Raw genomic sequence first — 23942 nt, forward strand, 5'->3', positions numbered from 1 at the left:
TACTGGGTGACTCAGGTAGGCTAAAACCGACGTTTTTGTCCCCCCTATACCGTCACCCTAGTGACGCCCGGGGGCATTGCATGGCGTCGGACGATATGACGCCTCGGATGTGAGGACGTGTTGGATAAACCCAGGCGGTTGACATGCGTTTCAGTGTTCTTATTGGCTCCTATTGTGGTGGCAGGAGTTTGTGACCACAAGCTTCATGGGATGAGCAGGTGTCTTTATTGAAGAGATGAGCAGTCTCAAGTAACAGATCAATCTTTTATTAAGCAATGCAATAGAAACATCATCAATATCTAGGATTCAAGACATTTTATAGATCTTGCAAGGAGGGCATTTCTTACCAGAAGTTACATGATTTCTCGGTAATCACCCAAATTCCCACCAGATTGAGTACATTAAAGCACTTCTAAACACATTGATTTTATGACTAGTATGACCAAATTCAGATTCACTACCCAGGCATCCCACCTGTCATGGATTAAACAACTACAGTATATAAGTTACATAAACAAAATTATATATACTCTAGATCTAGAGGAATAGACACAAATAAATATGTTCCTTTTTGAAAATGGCTTTGACAAAAAATCTGCAACCAAGTTAATTTCTTCTCTTTCATTCACTGTGGGTTGTAAATCAACACAAGTTCCCTGTATTAGCTAGCACACTCTCTGATTAACGAATCAAAGAAGTGGAATACTATGACTTCACCGTATGCCTGCTGGAAGGCCCTGGCGTCGTCAACAACTTCATTAGGTAATGCGTGAGTCTAATCGACAACTATGTTTTATTTCAGTCCCGAACTAACAACAAATGATGGCTGAGCTCTGATTGGATAAATACTGTTATATAAATATTCATGTTTGGAAGTAGTGTGACCAGGGGGAAACTTATGAAAGAAGGCGACCATTTGGAATTATTTATTAAGTAAATATTCATGGGAAAAATAATTATGCACTTATATATCTTATATTTAATTTTTGTTAAAATAAGTCTATCATTTGGTTCTTTCTTAGGCCAGCAGAGAAGGTGTTGCAGGTCCATCACTGGCTGTACATATTTACTTCAAAACAAAGCCAACTAAGAGTTCACCTGATGATGGAAACCATCAATTTTTGCTAATTGAGAAACTTTATGAAACAAGATATATTAAAATTAAAAAAACAACATTGTTGTTATCGTTGTTGTGATTGAATGTATACATATATTGTAACATAGCCGTGAAATTCTTCTGTTTGTATTCAAAGTGAATACTTCAAAATTGATCAAGCAGAAAAACAGATCACTTAACAAAAACATCTACATTCATACAGAGAAGAAAAATCGTACTTAAATGTTTTGCTGTTATCACGTGTATTAGGTGTTTGTTGAAGGGTTCACTAAAATGTTTTTTACGGCCACATCTGGCTCCACGGTTGTGGGTTTTCAGGCCCCCAATTTATACTATTGGTACAGAGAGAAAACAAATTATTAAAAAAACGAAGATCCTCATAGAAGAGTACATATTAATAATACATGCTATAAACTTGTTGATTATAAGTGTTAATATATATTTAAGTTGCCCCAAAAATACAAATATGTCAACACTGCTAACTTTAGTATCATTTCAGCTTCATCAATTCCACTTAGCTTCTTGCTAAGTTAAATTAGCACGTAAGAACAAAGGCATTTTAACTCTGCTCATAACATAGTTGCTATTGTGAGACTTTATTTGTCATAATTAAAAGAATCAGCCTTTAATGCCTTTTATTTCTATACACGTTGGGTTATAAATATAGCTATGTCCAGTTTATCTGGTACACAACCTTGAAGATACCTGACAATTCTGAGAAGCAATAATGAATCTACTGCTGTGCTTTCTGCCCCTGCTGTCGGCTCTGGCCTCAGTACTGGACCCTGTCCCTCGCAGATTTGTGCCTTATGACAGTAAGTCACACTCAAGACTTTGTTCTTGGTACATTAGTCCAGTGGTTTATTCATCATTAATGATACATTAGTCCAGTGGTTTATTCATCATTAATGATACATTAGTCCAGTGGTTTATTCATCATTTATCTTCTACCAAGGTGACAATAATAACACGTTTCAAGAGAAGGGAGTGTTTGACTACTCCACCATGATGCTGAGGGAGGACCTGGGCCTGCTGATGGTGGGTGCCAGTGGGATGGTGTACGCCCTCGACCTCAATGACATCTCCAAGAAAAATGACTCAGTAAGAAAACTTTTAATACTTTTTTCGTGGAACTTGTTGTGTGTAATATTAAGAAATATATAATAATTATTCCAATTATTTGATCGTTCTGCCTCTGTGCTCGTCAACACTCTCACATGTGATTCAAATGTTTCAGGTGAAATGGGATGTGACACTAGAACAGGCCGCGACATGTGATCGTAAATCAATTAATCCAACAGTGAGTTATGATGTGTGTTTTCATATGTGTAATCCAGAACTTAATCTTTGGGTGATTTTATGAACCAACAGACTGAATGCAGGAACCAAATCAAAACCCTGCTGAAAAAACAGGACGGCCGGATGTTAGTGTGTGGAACCAATGCTTTAAAACCACAGAGTGATTACATGGTGAGAACTGTATGTTTATATAATGATGTGTTCATGAAAGATGTTTTTGCAAAACAACAAAACATTTTCATCATCATTTATCAAATAGTCATTTTATGTGAACATTTTTGAGGACTCATATTAGATTACCTTTATTGATGTGTTTGCAGTCATACATGGATGGAAACTTGACTCTCGAGGGAAATAATGAAGTATCAGTTTGTCCACATGATCCTTCTGAGAGCTCTGCCTCCCTCATGATCGGTCAGATTTATAATGTTAAAGTATGTGATGAATCTTTTTCTGCACTGAAACATTTTTTTTATTTAAAGGAGACGATGTTTACTCAGCTGTTGGAGAGGTTTTCTCAAAAGGATCTGCAATCAAAACATCCCAGACAAGCTTCTTTGGTAAATGAGATCAAACATCAGTGTTTCAGATCTTCATCACATTCATCTATCCATGACAGATCCGACATTTGTTTCAATGGAGATGATGCCTGAGAGTGAAAACAGTGACACTGGAGATGATGACAAGATCTACTTGTTCTTCAGTGAGAAAGCTGTGGAGTATGACTATAAAACTATGCATGTTAGCCGAGTAGCTCGAGTCTGCAAGGTGAAAACAAAAAAAATTGGATGTCTTTATTAATAGATCTTTATGTTGTTTCTTCCTTGTGTTTACATTAAAGTAATGTTGGTGTTTTTTAGGGAGACCATGGAGGTCGTTTTGATCTTCTGAACAAGTGGACATCATTTGTTAAAGCCAGACTAGAATGTCCAGTTCCAGGTTGCAAAGGAACTTCCATGATCCAGGACACATTCCGCTGGTGTGACCCCCAACAAGACTGGAAGTCATGTTTGTTCTTTGCTGTCTTCACATCACAGACGTGTGTATCTTTCATCCAAGTTTTAATACTGTTGCTTCTCAAAGTTTATCCATCGTTACACATTCTTTCTATGCAGTTGCTCAGCAGTGTGTGTCTACAGTGTGACAGACATCAGCAGAGTGTTTTCAGAAGGAACATTCATGATAAGGTATTCTGATGGATGGATGCCCAACAAAGATCCATTACCAGTTCCTCGACCTGGCTCAGTAGGTTTGCTATGTTAAAATTTGTTTGAAATATATTCCATACATCTTATGAAATCCTGCTTCTGCTCATCTTCTTGCAGTGCATAGATAATGCAGCACGGAAGGCTGGAATCAATGATAGTAGAAGATCCCATATATTCATAGTTGAAGATAGACTTGATCTTCCCATAATAATTAAGGAGGCCATTGAGCCACTGGGAGGAAAAGCGATGATGTTGAAAGGAGGAGGAGAATTCAGAAACATCATCATTGACCAGGTTCAGACCACAGATGGAGACAAACATCATGTGATGTTCATCGGCACAAGTGTGTATTTGTCATTGTCTCTTGATTAGAAAAAAATAATGTGCAAATATAAAACAAATAATGAAAATCTGTTAAAATATGGTAATAAGTATTTAATTAATGTCAAACATAAAAACAACTGTTTGTTTTCTGACATGAAAGATAAAGGAACCATCCTGAAAGCTGTGAACTATGGTGGTGAGATTTTCATAATAGAGGAAGTTCAAGTCTTTAAGACCTCAGAGCCCATCAAGATTCTCAAGTTCTCCAATGTCACGGTAATTTTATGAGTGTTGAGCATCATGTTGAATTGAATCCCTGACATGAGTCTTTTTTTCTGATGTGCAGCGTCAGATCTACGCAGGCTCAGACTCTGGAGTAGTACAGGTGTCCCTGTCCTCCTGTGGAAGATCTTTGACTTGCATGGACTGTGTTCTTGCCAGAGACCCTTACTGTGGCTGGGACCATGCTGCTGGCAAATGTTCAGCTCTTTCTGCTACACAGAGGTGAGTATCTGTTCTCAAATATGAAGTGCAGTGTTCAAGGTGGATCACAGCACACATCATGGTTATTGGGAGATAAAAACAAACTAAAACACAATTATATTTTTCTTCAGAGAACTGCTCCAGAGTGTAAAAGAAGGAAATGCTTCTCTGTGTCCAAAGACTGGTGAGTGAATAACACTCCTGACAAAAGCCACCTCCAACATAATGAGTATAGGAATACCTTAGCTCTAAAATGTTGACTTGTGTCTTTCATAGAACCTCAAACTGAAAGGAAAAATCTTACTATTCCTGGATATTTGAAACTTCTATGCTCTCTGGAATCAAAGCTTGCAACAATGAGGTGGGAGAAAGATAAGTCCACACTGGTCTCTTCACCTCATCGTCTGGAGCAACAAGATGGACTACTCATCCTGGAGGTCTCAAAGTCTGACACTGGTCACTACCGCTGTCTGTCTGTGATGAGCTCCAAAGATGCTGAATACAAAACCACAGTTGCTCAGTACAATGTCACCATTGAAGAAAAGACAGTAGAGATTCAACCTCAACAATACGATTATGCTCTCCTGTCTCTGCAGATTGGGTTGGCGCTGGTGTTTTTTTCTTTCTGTGAACTTTTTATTTGGAACTTTTGCAAAGGCCACATTGGTTTTCCATGCAAGAACAAACAGCCAAGAGCCGTCGCAGACCATAGTTGTCAAGCATGCACCAACAGCCATGAGCAAGTAGATAACAACCAAGACAACGGAGATAACGTTTCCACTCATGTGTAAAGATCCCGAGCAGACCTCGACCATGCATTGTCGGTTTTAGGCACGGGTGAACCTGGTAGTGTGTGGGGTGACATTTAGATTAGTAACATTATTCAATGCCTTAGTGTATGTGGTGGAGCTGGTTGAAGGTTGGTTGGTGTTGTCAAAGGGTGTCTTTGCCGGTCAGTAATTTAATGTAGCACCACCAAGAGAGACACAGGTTGACTCGTGTCAATGGTGTAGTGAAAACCTTCATGTTGTTTTTGCTGTTGACTGAAAGACCAAAGTTCTGGTTAACGACGTCTTTGGAATGGCGACCTTCCTCCCCCCTCTCTCTGGCATCCAAAGGCTGGCCATTTTACACATGGTCAGAAGACCAGCATGGCCAGGAGAGCAGAATGACCAGATGACTTTTCAGAACACTAAATGTCTTTTTGTCGTTCAATACAATAAAATATTTTCAGGTAAAGAGACACCAAAGAAGGAAGTTACATGAAATATATATCCAAATATAAAAGTGTTTTGATGTTTATATGCCGTTTGAACATACATATCAATACTGTGGTTTCCTAACATGTAATGTTTGATATCATTCTGATCCTTAGAAAGAGCTGGGAAAGTTATGATAAGTTAGCATTTTATGTGAGCCTCAGATCTTTCAATAACGTCAAATAAAAGAAGTTTCAAAGTCAATTCGAAGGAGGAGAGAGACAGAAGGACTGCGGGTCGGAACATCTCCAGCCAATGAGGGGGTGAGGAATCAGATGTCACCCACCAATCAGGAGCACGAGTGGATATGGTCCATGATAGCTTGGCTCACACGTTTAACTATATACTCTTTCTTCTTTCTGACCATCAATGAATAACATGATCATATCTTAATTGACCCAAGTCAACAGAGCAGGAGCACTCTCAAAAGATTTCTTTCTGAAAGTGCCCTAACCAAATTTAAGGAATCAATTCCCTCAGTGCTCAGTATAATGTCTAGTTTAGTGTGTCAGACTCTACCCATAGTCACCAAGACATTGATAACTTTGTGGGCAGTTTTGCAGACTCGCTACATAATACGCTTGACTTAATTGCACCACTAACTAAAAAGACTGTTAACAGAAGTAGTAAAAAGACTGTTAACAGAAGTAGTTGTGCTCCCTGGTATACTCAGGAAACGCATACATTAAAACAGGACTCTGACTAGAGAAGAAATGGCTTTGATGATGAATTCTACCAGGTCTGGCAAGTTAAGTTAAGAATATACAAGGCAGCGCTTTGGAAAGCCAGAGCCCAGCTATTATCCTTCACTTATAGAAACAAATAAGAAAAACCCCAAGTTCTTATTCAGCACAGTAGCCAGGCTGACACAGAGCCATCAGTCCATTGACCATTCCATCCTTCCACATCTCAGTAGCAGCGATTTCATGAACATTTTTAATTAAAAAATCGTAACTATTATACTTAGCACTTTCATACTTGTGTTAGATTAAAAATTATTATACGCTATACGTATACGCCATACTTGAATTAATGCTTAAAGATAATCAAAATACAAAGTATAAATTACTAACTTCATCTAAGCGTTTGAATACACATTCAAAATCAACATTTTAATCCAGACTGATACACTGTTTCAAGAAAAGCTTGGAGCGGACGTAGAGTCACAACAGTGATTACTTGAACATCTGTCCGTCTGCCCGTTTCACACCTGGGGGCGTGAAACAAAGAGCAAAGCAGAACAAACCCAAAAAAAGGGGGGCTGGAAGACAAAGGCATCCGCCCACACAACAGGGAAGCAAGGAAGTTGCTCTCCAGGTGACCCAAGACATGGACAAACTTTAAAGAACCATCTGCCCCGGAAGAGACGACCCCCTGGACAGGAAACTTTCCCTTAACTATAGCGATGCTCTACAGTACTGGACCGTCTTTCCCGGAACTATTGACCTGTAGAGCTGCCGGCAAAGAGCGTGTCACGAACAACAAAACAAAAGGGGTAAAAGAAGATGTATTATGGTCTGCTCATACTGCCAGATAACAGGCAGAGGGCAGCGGACATGTATATTACTCTCTCCAACCAGGGTCAAAATCAGTGGAGGATATAAAACATCAAGTCAAGGGAACGCAGGATTTTCTGACCTGGATGAGTAGACGCACTCAAAAGCATCAACCACATTCCCCAATCAGAAGAAACAAGCGCTACATGGGGAAATTACCCAATTCTATTAAATTAATAAAAAACTTTTTTTTGGTCAGAACTTCTCCTGAATGAAGGTTGTTTGTGTGTAGGTTGAAGAAGATGGACTCGGAGAAGATCGAAGAAGACGGATTTCTGGGATCGATTTTTTCCTCTGCACGCCTGGAATCGGGGCATGGAAGAAGAGGACTAGATGACGAAAAAGAACAAACTATGGAAGAGGAACAATCGGACCAACTGCAGATGATGATGATGATAACGATAATGCTGATGGACTGGACTACTGAGAAACATGAAAGAATGATGAAGGACCACTACTGAATAAGGCCAAACCTTGTAATATTGCAGACAGATGATTATACTTTTGGTTATTCATATAGCGTGTGCAGGTACATGATGATAATATGTTGTTGGGAAAATTATAATATTAGATAAAAAAACAATAAAATATTGCTGCGGAACAACCATTGATTTAGAAAATTGGACTTTTTTGTTTATGACGTGACCTATAAAGGCCACATTAACAGGGGGAGTTGTTAGATTAAAAATTATTAAACACTATACGTATGCGCCAAACTTAAATTAATGCTTAAAGATAATCAAAATGTAAAGTATGGGTTACTGGCTTCATCTAGGAGCTTGGACGTTTGAATACACATTCACAGTCAACATTTCACTCCAGACTGACCAACACGTCCTCAAACCCGAGGCATCAAACCGTCAGACTCCGTGCAATTTCCCCCAGGCGTCCCTAGGGTGACGTTAGAGGGGGGACAAAAACGTCGGTTTTAGCCTACCTTTTTTTTATTTAGCTGCGATTATGAGCGTCTACGTGACGTTTGTCAACAGTAATCACGATCCTGCGGTGACGTCACACACGCTAATAAACTGATCATGCAGGAAACTGCCGCACACGCAACTTCCGCCAAACCCCCGGATGTTGATGTCAGACTTGTTGTTACTCTTCCCAGAACATGCGTTTTTGTTGCCTACGTTTGTGCAGTAACTTGACGGAACCAGGTGCATGTTTCACTCGTCTATTGAGGTAAGATTAATTATTGCTTTAAGATGACTCAGAAATAAGGTTTCATTGCGCGTAATGTAACTTTCTGTGGTGCGTTAACACAAGAGCTAGTTCGCTAAAGCTTAGCTTTTTAAATTATAATGTAACTCACGCACGTATTTTGTTTGTTATTTTGAAAGGACTAAAATATATTTATATTCAAATAAAAAGTTTGCTATATTGGTAGGTCATGGTAGGCGATTTATTTTATTAATAATCAAGATATTGATTTCATTTATCACTTCCGCATATTAATACAGATAACATATTTAACGTATTTAAGTACATACAGTAAGTATTCCAACCTTTTTTTTCCATTTTCGGACACGTCGATTTTGGGCCATTTTTTAAAGTTTGAGTAAAAAAAATTGGTCGAATTAGACCTTTTTTCGAGCCTTCAAAAAACAACATTTTACGCATTTTCGTAACAATCTATTGCGCTCACATGGTGCCTCTGATATCATACTTAAGTATTCCGACCTTTTTTTCCATTTTCGGACACGTCAATTTTGGGCCATTTTTTAAAGTTTGAGTAAAAAAAAACGGTCGAATTGGACCTTTTTTCGAGCCTTCAAAAAATGACATTTTATGCATTTTCGTAACAATCTTTTGCGCTCACATGGTGCGTCTGATATCATACTTAAGTATTCCGACCTTTTTTTTTCATAATTCATTAACTGCACATGCTTGATCCATGTCCAAGTGAGAGGATGAAGAGTTAAACCAACTTTATATTGACTTTGCCGGCCATTTAAGGTGAAAGTGCTTTAATTGGTTGCTTCTTCCCAAGTTCATTATCATGTGTGTTTTCAAAAAAAAGTAAATATTTTAGACAAATATTTTAGCCTAATACACATATAAAGCCAAGAGGGCATTTAGATTGGAGATGCCAAAACAAGCCAACCAAAACAATAAATACTTTCAGTCAATTAGGATGACATGATTTGTTTTGTAATATAAACTAAACATAATCCAGGTAACCAACAACTGCTCAGCCCCATAGAAATGTGTCATTTTAGGATTCAAGAAAAAAACAGAGATCAAAACATTTACCCACCTCTCTTCAGATGGGCTTTAATTCTATAACTGTATCATGCGAGCGGAACCCCTCTCTCTCTTCAACGGTGATAGTAGGAAGACAAAAGTGTAACACCACCGGACGTAAACAGACAAAGAACCGCCACTGAGTTGGCTGTGCTGTTTTTCTTCCTATATCTATATTTGTGATCGGTAGAACGGTTCGACGGCGATGGAGAAACGACAGGAAAAAGAGATTCATTGCGAAGTTCTGGTCGCGGACTTAAAATCTGCGGGTCAATCGCGTGAGGAAAAAGGTTCGTCCAAGCGAACACAAACACACAAAAACGGTCTCATATTTATGATGTAGTTTTTTTCTACTGCAATTGTGTTGCATTTGTAGATCTACAGAGATTGATAAGACGAAACGCTCTCGACAATTAAACTATCCGGGCACAGAAATGTGATTTATTTTTTAATCAGCGGGGTTATTTCAATATGGTTCCCAAATAAATAATTGTCAAGAGACTAGAAAAATACTGGTACATACTGTAGGCATGTGTGTAAAAGTTTAAAGATTAATTTATTTTTATGAAACCAGGATCATATAAAATGTCTTGTAAAGACGATTCCAGTGATACAAATATATTTGTCCTGCGATAAATATTAACAAAGTTATGGACTATAATAACTCCTCAAAATGCACTATTTTATGGTCAACCTCCTCTATACTAATCAATGGGGGTCAATATGTTAGATGCGACTGTTTGTTAAACCTGACTTTGAAAATTCTATAACTTTAAAAAACTCAGTAATTGCTCAATTTAAAAAAAAGGTTGGTATCATTGGAAAGCTTGCTTAACAACAGAATAAATATGTTAATTATGTTAATCATTTGTTGTAATCAGTTGTTTAAATGTAAAATAATGGATACATAAAGCAAATTGCAGTTGTATTGAATTGATGAACTTTATGAAATTACTTGGAAGTGATGGAACTGTCAGTAAACATGGCTCGTCGGAGTGGAACAGCAAATCAACGGGTCCGGAAAAACCATGTGCGAATCAATCAATTTAGAAGATATTTTGCAGACTTACAGGTAGATATATACTTTATAATATATAAATATAATATATAATATAATATATATTTGGGTTCCAAAGAATATTTTCCTCACTTAAGAGGTTTTGCGAGGGAGTTTTGGCTAGTGAAAAATGGTCAAACGTTGTCGGCAAATTGTGGCACCTATACTGGACCAATCTGGAAATTTCAATATTCTACAGAAACTATGACGTGTCTCCTACGTCATCAGTATTAATAAATATTGGTGACGTAAACAAAGTGAATGCAGTTTGACGGCGAATACATCGATCCTGCAGCTTGTGCGATGAAAAGCGACACGTGCTGACCACTCTCAATAACCAGGAATAGGAAAATACACACATACCTACATACTGACATATAAGCCAGCATAAAGTAAACTATTCACCATATGATAAACAATAGTTTGTTGTATGATGTATCCTATGTATCTGTAACGGATGAACTGGTGAAGAGTAGCATAAAAAATAACATTTTGCAAATGGCTTTATCAAACGGTACCAGGATCTTCCAAAAACATGGAACTACAGAGTTTGGTTATGTGTCATTTGATTGATTTCCTTTCTGGTTCTACTTTTATTTTCTGTTTATTAACAGTTGTTATAATTACCACAAAAGCTTGCGCTTTTTTTTTCTTTTTTTTTACAGTGAAAATCAGTGCCTTAGTTTTTTTAATGCATTTATATGGTTTTTAATCATTAACTTATTGTGTTTGTTTTCTTGTTCTTTCTTTCTTGTGAGTTTTTGGTTTGAAAAAAAATTGTCATTCACAGCCTGAAGTGGACATAGATTGGTCTGGTGAATCATATAATACTTGTGTGTTTGAACCTACAGCACCTTGATTTATTTTAGACAAAAGAACAATATTCAGCCTTGAAAGCTAAAGGTTGAAGGCAACACTTTGGACTCAAATACAGTAGAATGTAACACAATGAATGTGTGTTCAAGTGTATACAGTAGAAACATAAATGTAGAAACAACTTGACACTTAAAATTTGATTTACGTGAAGAATATTTAGAACGGCCAAAGACACTACCAAAATCAGATACTTGATACGTTTTTTTCTGTTTTTGCCCCTGCAGATGCGCAGCAGTTGACTAAAAATGATGTTCCTCTCAAGCAGCGCGACTGGAATTGCTGGACGGGCCAAGAAGAACCACAAACCTCACACTTAGGGAAAGAAGACCCGGACAAAGATAATGTACCGGAATACCCTTTGAATGTGGTTGTAAAGAATGAATTGGAAGAGGATGAAGAGCTTCATGAAGGAGCAGCGGAGTCACCGATTAGCAGTTCAGGACGACACACAAAAAACAATGCTAACGGAGACAGCAGACAGAAAACCTGCTTAGGTCAACTTTCAGACGCAGACCGAAAGAGCTCACTGTCATCTGAGTCGGACAATGAAGATTGTGACAAATGGAAGGAAACCAAACATACACAATCAACTTCAGAAGAAAATCCAGAAGTCTCTGTGAGCGGGGAAACCAATGTCTTTGACAAGTCACTGATTTGCCCTGGATGTGAGAAAAGATGTTCCTCGAGGTCTGGACTGACTCTGCACAGGAAAACCTGCGTGGGTGACTCTTTGGCTTGTTTGTTTTGTGGAAAATGTTTTGCAAAGACACGAAATCTGGAGATCCACACGAGAATTCACACGGGGGAAAAAATGTTCCACTGTTCGGAGTGTGAGAAGTGTTTCAATAGGAGAGATCATCTTAAAACTCACATGAAAATACACACAGGCGAAAAACCTTTTCGTTGCTCGGAGTGTGATCAGTGTTTCATTGAGAAAGGAGACCTAAAAAGACACATGAGGATTCACACTGGAGAAAAACCATTCTCTTGTTCGGAGTGTGGTCACTCTTTTTATCAGAGTGGAACTCTGACTACTCACATGAGAATACACACGGGAGAGAAACCTTTTAGCTGCTCAGAATGTGGAAAATGTTTCAATCGGAAACAAAATCTTAAGGCCCACATGAGAATTCACACGGGAGAGAAACCCTATGCTTGCTCACTATGTGAAAAATGTTTTGCAGAGAGCGGGGATCTGAAGAAACATGTTAAACGGCATCATTAGTGATGTTTTTGAATGCTTTAAAATAAAGGAAAGGTAAGGTTGCAGGCTTAAAGGACTCATAAGAAGTATTTTTGCTACAATAATTAAATCCAGGCTAGGTTATGAATTTGTTTTAGTGTTTAAATTATAAGCTTTATGAAAGCTGGAGCAAGGCTCATTGGTCAGATTCATGAAAAGAAGCTTCCGAAAAAAGTGCATGCAGTATCAAGAGTATATTTAATAAATGGCTAAAAGAAAATCTTACAAACAGAAATAAATCTGCATGGCGAGCTATTAATTAATTAAACTTATCTATGATGGTGCTTAGTAGAAACAAATGTGAATATAGGAATGAAGTATTTTGTCATCATGTTCCTGAATTGAAATCCATAAAAACATTTTTCCAATTTTTAATAAATGATGTTGCGAATGTGTTACTTAAGTTGATTATAACATCAAGGAAGTCATATTTGATGTTGCATCATTCAATTCTAATCAATTTTGTAGTCTCCTGAAAAATACAGTATACAATATTCAAACAATATTGTAATTATTTTTGTCTATAAAGTGAGAGTTAACCTGCTTGTATTAATAAAAATAATCTAATAATATTTTGTTATTGCTGGATTAATTGTTGATGTTTATTTTGTAAATACACACAGTAACATGATTTCCTTGGTTTTTCATTATTTGTCTTAGTCTGAGATACTTCATCGATTTTGAAAATTGAAACATTTAAGTCGCGTCCAAATCAAGCGATATGTTTTTTTTTCAACTATTAGTATAAGGTATAAACTTTATTTATCTCTTAGTTGTTGATTAAAATGGTTTATATTTTGTCCGTGACAAAATATTTTATCAATTTGGACGAACCGTGAATATATAGCTTTTTGTTTGAGTATGGAGCAAAGTATCAGTACATGATCTGGGAAATCAGCGATCCATTTACAGATGTGTTTGTCATTCAAAGTCATAAATTTATGCAGGGACAAAAACCTTTCCCTAGAACGCCTCAATTGATCATAGAGACTTGATTAATTTTCCTCTTTTTATTCGTAAAATTGATGGTTTGACATTAAACAGTCAATACATTATCAGTTTTACAAATACATTTGTATTTTTTCAGCAGTGCACCTGTGCCAATAGGTCACTGATTTCCCAGATGGTGTTACACAGTATTTTATATTAATAGCATAAACACTGCTTATATTGTGTGAACCTACGTCTGCAGATGCACTGCGGTAACAAAATTTCCACATTAAGGAAAAACACCAAGTTCCCCTGCGATATTGTTTTGAAGAGAAAAGATAAAAAGGAGAGCTCAGAATTTTGTCGTAAGCACCAGGAACCTTTCACCAGTTGCTATACTCCACACAGCAACAGACGGGGCAGAGACAACTGTCCCAACGCGCCACCTACTTCACAACCTACTTCGCTACTAAACAGAAGTGGTTACTTGCTTCAGGATATGACACTAATGATATCAAAGGGTGGAGTAGCACACCAACCTGACTTGTCAGCCAATGACAAGGCTGATGCCAAGTCAATGACCTGGGCGGAAATGTTTCTCAAAAGACGGGACTGACATGCAGAGGAGGCAAACCTATGTTGTAAACTACATACCTACGTGATAATTAACCCTACTACTGTGTGAAGAGTGGTCAGAGTTTTCATGAGAGGAGTATAAATATACACTTCTGAGAAACCATACTGTTGCTCACAAAGTAAAATATTTTTGTTTCATTTTCATCTACATTTCTGGGTTCAGTTCACCGGGGCAGCAGCTTCAGCAGGGAGGCCCAGACTTTCCTTACTCACGCTAAATCATCAAGGTCTTCCTGAGGGGAACCCAAGGCTTAGCCATGGAAAGTGTTTAAACAAGATAAATACTCCAAAGACTCACATGGGCATACACACAGGAGAGAAACCATTTAGCTGTTCATAATGCAATTAACATTTTTCTTGCGACAATCTAAAGGAAGCACCTGAAAATACTAACAGGAGAGAAACCATTCTGTTGCTCCCAAGGTGAAAAATAAACAATTTGAACCACCTTAAGATCCACATGAGAACTCACTAAGGTGCAAACCCTGCTCAGAATGAGGTAAATGTTTACTTGGACGTAAAATACACGATATGTATTCCAGCTCCTTGGGAAGTGTTACACTTAATTAAGTTGTCTGAAGAGACACAAACAGACTGAGTTCCTCCTGCTTAACGATACGAAAAATGTATAAAATGACTGTAATTTTTTAATTGTTGGTTAAGCTAAATCTCTTGAGACCACTCCTCCCCATGGGTGAACAACATCCCATTTAACCTGGACATAACCTTAAGACTGAGGACCATGGTCTTCGATATAAAGGTGCTGGTCATATCTTCCCAACGAGAACTAAAGGACCTGCTAAAAAATGAGTAATGGGATTATGTGGCCACATCATCAAAGACATTGATGCCCCTTTTGGTCAATGATTGTAGGTGAGTGGCAGCCGCGGTAATGATTACACATTTCTTTTTCACATATTTGGTATCATATATTATTATATTATAAGTACATACAATCATTATGTATCACTAACAAATCCAGTGCCAGTTTTATTAGACTGTAATTATTCCTCACTTCCTTGAATGTAAATTGGTTATGATGCTATAAATTGAATAAAGATAATTATTTGGTTAAAATAGGTTATAGTTAACTGTAGATTATTAAAAAAAAACATACAATAAAACTATATTTACTTATTGTATTTAATTGGATATGCACTATCAGAAGTGATGGGTTGGTTGAGCTACACTGATGCCACGGCCATGCATCGAATGAATACTCGCTGCGGCGTCTGCAGCACTTTCAGAAGAGACACACATGACCGATACAGCAGCTGTGTCTCCAGTTAAATGGTAAGCAAACCATTTTATTAAAACAACAGCATCATGCAACTCCACCACAGAACCTATTGTTCTACTGGCTGCTATGCCCTCTAACCAAACTTCACTATTGGTTAATCCTTGAAATCCCTAAAGTTTTTGAGGCCTGGCGAGTGAAACTTGTATTTATAAAGCGCTTTTCTCAGACCATGGTGTCAAAGTGCTTAAACGACAGGACAATACACAGTTGAAAATACATACAAATTGAAAAACTTGAAAGGCCAAGACAAAACAGTGACAAACACAGCAGCCCCAAGATAAAGAAAAGACCTGCACAAATAGAAAGGTCTTAAGGAGTGTGAGTAGAAAATTAGTTTGATTTTGGGGTTAACTGTCGATAACTAACGTTTTTTTTTTAAGTTGTTTATACATAGCATAAAGACAAACAAAGAAAGTGAACATTATATGTAATGGTAGTTAATTTTAAAAGTCAAAATGTTTGTTTTCTTTCCTGTAGAAAACGGGTACAATTGGTTCTTTAAGTGGTAAAGGTGGCCCAATCCTGCTCTAATGCTCTAGTTGGGGTGTAGTTACTACTCCAACGCTGTGGGTGGCGGTAGTTGTATTTCAGCCACTATTATGAAAATAACGTGACGAACAAGACCGCCAGCGTTAAGCATTTGCGATGGACGCCCCGACAGAACAAGGTTCTTCTGACTTCCTTATCGGTTCCAAAACCACCAGAATGTCCACAGTGCTGAACTTCAGGCGGTTCATCAATGATCGTCTGGCCGCTGCTGCGCGGGAGATCTTCGGCGTGTTCGAGCAAACAGTCGCAGAGTTGGAGAAAGAGATGGAACGCCAGCAGAAAGCACACACCGTAGATACTGCGATTCTTCGCAACACACCAGGTCCGTAGAATAGTTTTGCAATTTTACTTTCAATTTAGAATATTTAAAATGTGGCACATCCATTTTAACTGTTTTTCATTTATACTATTTTTTTTATTATTATTTTATTGTGTATGAAATCGCTTTTATTTATCTCACTTGTATGACGCTATTGTACGTTTTTAATGTTCTCTTACACACACCTCCACCACTCCCATGTATATTTATTGGCATCTGCAAGAATTCCTGTCCAGCAAAACGGAGCCCGATTACTGGCATCTACGTCATCTCTCCACCCATCCCGGAAATGACAACAATGATGGCACTTTTAAGTGGGATTTATTCATATTTTTACTTGCACGTCCTCTTATTTGACTGCGTTATCAGAACATTAATATTTGTTTTCAAACATAGCTTTAAATGATAGACGGATATGATTAGACAGTAGATCTACCCTGCGTTCTATTTTTTTTTTACTTTTGTTTATGGGGTTGATCAGTCCGATCAGAAGCATAAAAAATGCTAATTAAACATCTGTAGTTTGAAATAAATTAAGCATTTTTTTTAATAAATACAAATAAAAAGGATCAACGTATCAGAATCAGATTAGAATGAGATTATTACCAGTGTTTTAGACAGAACATACAGATTTGTTGTGGTGTCAGTACAGAACAAAAAGATGACACACGACAAGTCAGCCGTTCTGTTGCGCATTTAACGTGTGAAATGATTGACGCTGAGGAAAAGACGAAATAACATTAGCAGCCAGTCAATGAGAATGAAAATGGTCTTATAACATTTTTTTTTTTTAAATGCAACCAACTCATGTTGGTCATTGCTGCCTGTTGATTCAAATCTGTTGTCGTTTATATTTACAAGAATGTGTTACTAAAGCCTGGGAGTTCCAACCCTCCCACTTGCCAGACCAGAGAAAACGGGGCCCTATGTTGGTAAATACTGATTAGATCTGGCCTTTTTCCTGGCATGATGGCCAAATTACTGACACTTGTAAAATATATATATATTATAAATATATATAATAAATATCATGACAGTAAGTGAAAATGTTAATGATCGCCAGTCATCATTTTTGCATCTTCCAGAGGAGATGACAGGGACACACACTTAGATTTATCACAAACGATACGCAAAAAGTGCAATTTTTAAGTGACATGCTTTAAACTTCTATCTACTTCTTACCAATGTTCTTTTTTTTCCGTGTGCTATGACATATCAGTTCATTAACTAACTGGCTGTTGTACTATTGTTTTTCTGCTCAAGAGTAGATCATGGTGATTGGTCACATTGATTGATTAAAATACACTCACATTATTCAGATTTTCATTTTTTAGATTTTAGTTGATTACAAAAAGTACATCTGATTAGTGGGATATATATTATACTAATAATAATGTTCATGAATACTGCAAACATGTTATTCATTCATTAGGAATTTATACAGGTTTTAATATTTGTAAATAACAAAAATTATATAGTGCAGCTTTGTAGTATTACTCACATTCAAGATTCAAAGATTCAAAGCGTTTATTGTCATAGGTACTACGTACCATGAAATTCTTACTTTGTACCCCGAACAAACGTGCACAGTAAAAATAAACATATATACATCTATATATATACATACATATATAAATAACTCTATATACATTTTAAAGAATAACAAATCTAAAAAAAACAGAGCAACAAAAGTTCAAGTACTGCAAATAGTGCATGAGGTAGATGTGGCTTTAGTTGTTAAGGAGTCTGATGGCGGTTGGAAAGAGAGTTTTTCAGTCTCGTTGTTCCGCACTTCACACTCCTGTACCTGCGGCCTGAGTGTGAACAATCCGTGCTGGGGGTGCGTAGGATCTTTGAGGATGGAGGCAGCTCTACTGTGGACCCTGCGGTGGTATATGCTGGGCAGGGAGGGCAGAGAAGTTCTGGTGATCCTCTCAGCTGTCTTCAACACTCTCTGCAGGCATTTGCGGTCGTTTACAGTAGTGCTGCCGTACCACACGGTGATGCAGCTGGTCAAGATGCTTTCAACGAGGCAGCTGTAGAAGTTCCTGATGATCTTTGTTGACATCCCGAACTTTCTCAGCCTCCTCAGGAAATACAGCCGCTGTTGCGCCTTCTTGACCAGCTGTGTGGTATTAAATGTCCACGTAAGATCCTCGCTGATGTGGACGCCCAGATATTTGAAGCTGCTCACCCTCTCCACTTCAAGCTCTCGGATATATAGTGGCTGATGAGGCTTCCTCTTCTTCCTCATGTCCACTATGATCTCCTTCGTCTTGTCGGTGTAGAGGGTGAGCTTGTTGTCCTCACATCACGCCACCAGACTGGCCACCTCACTCCTAGGCCGCCTCCTCCCCACCATTGATGGTCCTATCACTGCTGTGTCATCCGCAAACTTAAGGATGACGTTGTCCTCGTGGGATGCGACACAGTCATGGGTGAACAGGGTGTAAAGGATGGCCTGACCTGACTCCTGACCGACTGGGGTCGGCCTGTCAGGAAGTCCAAGAGCCAGTCACAGAGGGTGTGGTGCAGACCGAGTGCAGACAGTTTGTGAGGAATGACTGTGTTGAAGGCGGCGCTGTAGTCAATAAAGAGCATCCTTACATAGGAGTCTTTATTCTCCAGGAGTGGGGGATAATGGAGGGCAGCAGCAATGGCATCTGAGGTGGATCTGTTGGACCGGTAGGCATACTGTAGGGGGTCCAGTGTGTCTGGTATGCTGCTCTGAATGATGGCCAGCACTACTCGCTCAAAACACTTTGCTATGATCGGAGTGAGCGCTACTGGTCTGTAGTCATTCATGCAGGTGGGTGGGGTTTTCTTGGGGAGGGGGACGATGGTTGTGGTCTTGAAGCAGGTCGTAACAATGCTCTGGCTGAGGGAGAGGTTGTAGATGGAGGTGAGAACATCATCCAGCTCGTTCGCACACGCTCTGAGGGCCCGGCCAGGGATGTTATCTGGTCCTGCTGCTTTCCGGGGGTTAATTTTCCTCATTGTCTTGTTGACTTGTTCTGGTGATATAGTTGGTGGGGGGTTGAGGGGGTCCAGGTATGTTTGTGTTGGCCCTCTGTTCTTTGGCCGGAGTCTTCAAAGCGGCTATAGAAGGTGTTGAGGTCATCCGCAAAACTGTCTCTGGTGTTGATAGTGCTGGTGGTGGTCCTTTTGTAATCAGTTATGTGCTGCAGGCCTTGCCACATCCGTCCGGAGTCGGCAGAGGAGTAGAGGCTGTTCAGTTTCTCCTTGTACTGCCTCTTGGCCGTTGTGATGGCCTTCCTCAGTCTGTACTTGGCAGCTTTGTACTCTGCCTCGCCTCTGGGGGCGTGGTGCAGCCCTGTATGCACCCCTTATGTTGCTGTAAACATGGTCCAATGTGTTTTATCACAGGTGGGAATGTTCACATGTTGGAAATATTTCGAGAAAACAGTCCTTAGGTAATAAAAACAGAATCAGGGTGAGCTGTTTCTAAAGCGCTGATGACGTCATGGAGTTCCCCGAGTGCGGTCACTGAGTTGGCTCGCGGGGGGATGTAAACAGCGACTAAAAAAACAGAAGTGAATTCCCTCGGGAGGTAAAAGGGACGACATTTAAGCAATAAAAACTCCACGTCTGGCCAACAGTGTACGTGAAAAGTCTGTGTATCTCCACACCATGACTTGTTTACAAACACACAGACGCCTCCTCCTCTGGTCTTACTGGAGGCTGCAGTCCGGTGTAGGTACAAATTCTGTCCCCCCTACAAATTCCCCACTTCCTACGTGATGACGTCACACGCGGCATATGCGAACATTGCGAATATTTTTTATGGGTTAAAGAAACGTCAACAGAAGGTTTACATGATACTTTTTACCACATAAAACATTTATATTGACAAAAAGACGATGTTCGTCAACATAATCACTTTCCGTTCTTTCATTTCCTGGTCTGACGACACATGTGACTTTGACACCACCGAGAGTGTCCGCGCTACATGTGACGAAGCCGCTGATTGACTGAATCTGTTTTACTAATAATAACGCACAACTGTACAATGCAATACAAACATTTGAATTCCGAAATAATTCGCTTATGTACATTTAATAATTGATTTAAATTGGGAAGAAAAAAAAATCGAAATGAAAACTAAATAATTACTGAGGTGTTTATGATCCGAACTACAGACCGGTAGAATAAGTTATTGAAAGGGAAATATTCTAACATTTTTGTTATTTGAAAAGCGAATTATTTTGGAACTCGAATGTTTGTATTGTATTGTACAGTTGTGCGTTGTTATTAGTAAAACAGCTTCAGTCAATTAGCGGCTTCGTCACATGTAGCACAGAAACTTCCTGTTGGTGTCAAAGTCACATGTGTCGTCAGACCAGGAAATGAAAGAACGAAAAGTGATTAGGTTGACAAACATCGTCTTTTTGTCAATATAAATGTTTTATGTGTGGTAAAAAGTATCATGTAAACCTTCTGTTGACGTTTCTTTAACCCATAAAAAATATTTTAAAGAGACGTTTGCATAAGCTGCGTGTGATGTCATCACATAGGAAGTGGTGGGACAGAATTTGTAGGGGGGACAGAATTTGTACCTACACCGGTCTCATCGGTGAGTGGGTTTCAAGCTGAATGGCGCTTTCGGGAACCTTTTCCAGGTTTCAGTGAAAATGAGAGCGCAGCACTCTCTTATTTCCCGCTGTGATCCAGGGACCGTACATTAGCCAGAAGAAGGCTGAGTAGCGGTGCTCTGCTAGCACGAGCTTTTAGCTTAGCATGAAGTCCTCCTCTCTTGCCCTGCTTGCGTCGCCGTTTTCGGTGAAGAAGGCTTCTCCTCGGATCAGCATGCTCAGTCGCTTCGGGGCCATCTTGGGGGGTGATGGCGATGTCCGCGGGAACGGAAAATGAGTTGCAGCTCGGGTGGTATATATCCGTTGAATTCTCCGTGTTCCTGTGGGCTATAAATGTCCAGCAGTGTTCATTTACTGTATGTAATCATTGTGTGGCACTCTGGCGTTGCAAAAACGTGAAAAAATATACAATAAATGATAAAAAAAAAACAACATTTCAACAGATTTTTGACTGATTACAGTATCAAATCAGTTCAAGGTCAGTAAGTAAAAAAGAATTACATAAGGTTTCTTAAGGGCACTGGTCATTTTTGAGAAAATAAAATGATTTTAAACTGCCTTCTAGACCATTAAATGCAGTAGATTAAGTTCTTTGATTTATCTGGCATGTTGGCTAATTTTTTGGTACCCATTTGGAGTGGGTCTAGAAGAATGTTTCGTCGGATATTTACTCTGTAGCAGATCACACAACAGAGATTTATGTTCTCCGATATGCCATCTTTCTTTCTGCGCCTAAAGGATTATGTCTCCATTCAAACACCTTCTGACCATGTTACAGCAAAGTCTTTAAAGAGATTCAAGATTCAAAGACTCTCTGTTGTGTAATCAGTTTCACTATGGTTATAAGCTTCAATTTCAAGAATAGAAAACACATTTCAGCTTTGTCAACTTTGGCCTGAGCATACTCTTGGTAGACAAAACCAACAGCATGTGTAATTAAAATCTTGTAGATGTCAGTTTTAACCGGCATTTCTTGAAGGGGCGGAGAGAGGCCTCGGATTTCTGGCAACTTCACTGGTATTTCCGGAAGGGGCTCAGAGGCATGTGCCAGTTCCAGTAATTGGACTTGGTCCTGCTGCAGCTGCCTCTGATATGACAAGTGAACGCTTCATGGTGGTGCAGAAAGATATGTCTGCATTTGAGGTCGCATAACATTCTATTGTCGTCCATCACCTCTTCTGTGTCCGTTTCCTTTTTATTTATTTCAACATTTTTCAAACGCTATATTATAAATACTTGGATAATAAAGTGACCCGAATGTTTGTGTCTCTGCAGAAGTGAAGCAGCTGCCAGTGGATAAAGACCAGATTCCTTGTGGGCAGCGTGATTTGAACATTCGTCTTGACCCGGTAAAAGAAGAGTGTCTACAGAGAAGAGAAGAAGAGCAGAACGCCAAGTTTCCTTTCAACGTCTTGGTCGTGAAAGTCGGAGATGATAGGGGCACCAGATTCCCTGGTGTGACTGGCCGTGTGGAAAATGAACAAGGAACAAAGTCTTTACCGCTTCGTCTAGAACAGATCCGCTCAGGTCAACCAAGCTCAGTGCTAGATGGAGCAATTGGAGAACGAACCAGCAACTTAAATTTAGATTCACCTCAACACACTGAATGTTCCACTGATGACAGTAAAGACTGGATGGAAATGCACGTTCTTGAGTCGAACTCTGAGAAGATAAACAATCCCGTTGATAGCCCAATCACTTGCTCTGGATGTGACATAACATTTACTCATCACAATAGTTTTGCTCAACACAGGAAAATGTGCAGCAGTAAAAACCTTACCTGCTCCCTATGTGGTGAATGTTTCACACTGAGGAAAGACTTGAGTATCCACATGAGAACTCACACGAGAGAAACACCAAACAGCTGTTCACAGCCCATAACATGCTTTCCATCCACAGGTAGTAGTGTCACAATTTGCTACAAGAAAAAAAGATTCTGTTGCTCAGAATGCGGGAAATGGTTCACACAGGCCGGAGTCCTGAACAGACACAAGAGAATTCACACAGGGGAGACACCATATGGCTGCTCAGATTGTGGTCGGCGTTTCAGGCGGAAAGATGAGATGTTGAGACACCAGCGAAATCACAAAGAGAAAGACCAAAACGAGGTTCTGAGTGTGCAGATTTGATAGCCATAGGTGAAGTAAATGCTGTATAAAAAAGGGTTTGGGTTTTTTCCCCCCAATTAAAAAAAAAAAAAAAAAAAAGAAATCATAATTATGTATGGTTGCTTAGAAAATATTGTAGTTCTGCACCTGAATGTGAAACCCACCTTTAAAAACTAACAGAATTTTAGAGCTTTTTACTTTTACATAAATAAATCTGTAAATGATTAGTTTTCTTGTCTCCTTTAAACTAAGGAATGATGGTAAGGAAATGTTTTTAATTTCTTTTTTTCAACACAAATATGTTTATGATCTTCTGTCAACATGTGCATGAAGTTTATTCTTGTTAATGCGTTTTAAAAAATTAAAGTGGCAAAATGTTTCTGAGTTCCTTTTCTGCATTTAAAGAATGCTATGTGCAGATACACTTTTGGTCCGACCCAGTTTTACATCTGTTGAGGAGCAATTAATAGGATTGCACAGACATTACAGAAAGTGTCCTCCTTTTACTAATGAAAGATTTGAATGAATTGGCACACCAGTTTATTTCACAAAAAAATAATTTCAATGAGTTTAATTACGCAAACTTTTTCTATCGTGAAAACTGTTAAATGAAAACTGAAATTAATTTTTGCGTTAGAGAACGATACACAACATTCAATTAACATGGTCGCAATTCTCATTTTTCAACACTAGGTGGCGAAAATCATATGCGTATCAACATTCTAATAAACGAAGATCGTTTTCCGCTCATATAGTCGTGTGTTTACTTGCAAGCCTGGCAATTCTCCTCAGAAAAGATACTGTTAGTACACGATATG

At 38.8% G+C, this 23942-nt stretch overlaps 3 protein-coding genes across 3 annotated transcripts in view; all 3 read left to right on the forward strand.

Annotated features, from left to right (window-relative positions):
* The first annotated feature begins 2118 nt into the window (after nt 1-2118).
* LOC148063631 (uncharacterized) overlaps nt 2119-23942 on the forward strand; it is a 45895-nt gene continuing 24071 nt past the window's right edge. The window contains exons 1-12 of the mRNA XM_087811784.1: nt 2119-2218; nt 2355-2417; nt 2489-2587; nt 2737-2830; nt 2899-2976; nt 3036-3184; nt 3277-3455; nt 3532-3661; nt 3742-3967; nt 4109-4224; nt 4295-4452; nt 4563-4615. Coding sequence (XP_087667910.1) covers nt 2123-2218; nt 2355-2417; nt 2489-2587; nt 2737-2830; nt 2899-2976; nt 3036-3184; nt 3277-3455; nt 3532-3661; nt 3742-3967; nt 4109-4224; nt 4295-4452; nt 4563-4615 — 1441 coding nt within the window. The 5' untranslated portion in view covers nt 2119-2122. The remainder of the gene's footprint in view (nt 2219-2354; nt 2418-2488; nt 2588-2736; nt 2831-2898; nt 2977-3035; nt 3185-3276; nt 3456-3531; nt 3662-3741; nt 3968-4108; nt 4225-4294; nt 4453-4562; nt 4616-23942) is intronic.
* LOC148063632 (uncharacterized) lies at nt 9619-13203 on the forward strand. The gene is made up of 2 exons (XM_087811060.1): nt 9619-9783; nt 11651-13203. Exons 1-2 carry the CDS (start codon nt 9699-9701, stop codon nt 12649-12651), a joined length of 1086 nt encoding a protein of 361 aa, XP_087667186.1. The 5' UTR covers nt 9619-9698; the 3' UTR covers nt 12652-13203.
* On the forward strand, nt 16178-23503 carry LOC148063633 (zinc finger protein 212-like). Its single transcript, XM_087811219.1, has 2 exons — nt 16178-16406; nt 22292-23503. Exons 1-2 carry the CDS (start codon nt 16181-16183, stop codon nt 23143-23145), a joined length of 1080 nt encoding a protein of 359 aa, XP_087667345.1. The 5' UTR covers nt 16178-16180; the 3' UTR covers nt 23146-23503.

This window comes from Callionymus lyra, chromosome 16 (genome assembly GCF_982586985.1).
Source record: "Callionymus lyra chromosome 16, fCalLyr1.hap1.1, whole genome shotgun sequence".
Classification (NCBI taxonomy): domain Eukaryota; kingdom Metazoa; phylum Chordata; class Actinopteri; order Syngnathiformes; family Callionymidae; genus Callionymus; species Callionymus lyra.

Coding starts and splice junctions, on each gene's coding strand:
- LOC148063632 (XM_087811060.1), top strand. CDS start 9,699: ATGGAGAAACGACAGGAAAAAGAGATTCATTGCGAAGTTCTGGTCGCG. Junction 9,784..11,650: donor TCAATCGCGTGAGGAAAAAG/GTTCGTCCAAGC, acceptor TTGCCCCTGCAG/ATGCGCAGCAGTTGACTAAA.
- LOC148063633 (XM_087811219.1), top strand. CDS start 16,181: ATGGACGCCCCGACAGAACAAGGTTCTTCTGACTTCCTTATCGGTTCC. Junction 16,407..22,291: donor GATTCTTCGCAACACACCAG/GTCCGTAGAATA, acceptor GTGTCTCTGCAG/AAGTGAAGCAGCTGCCAGTG.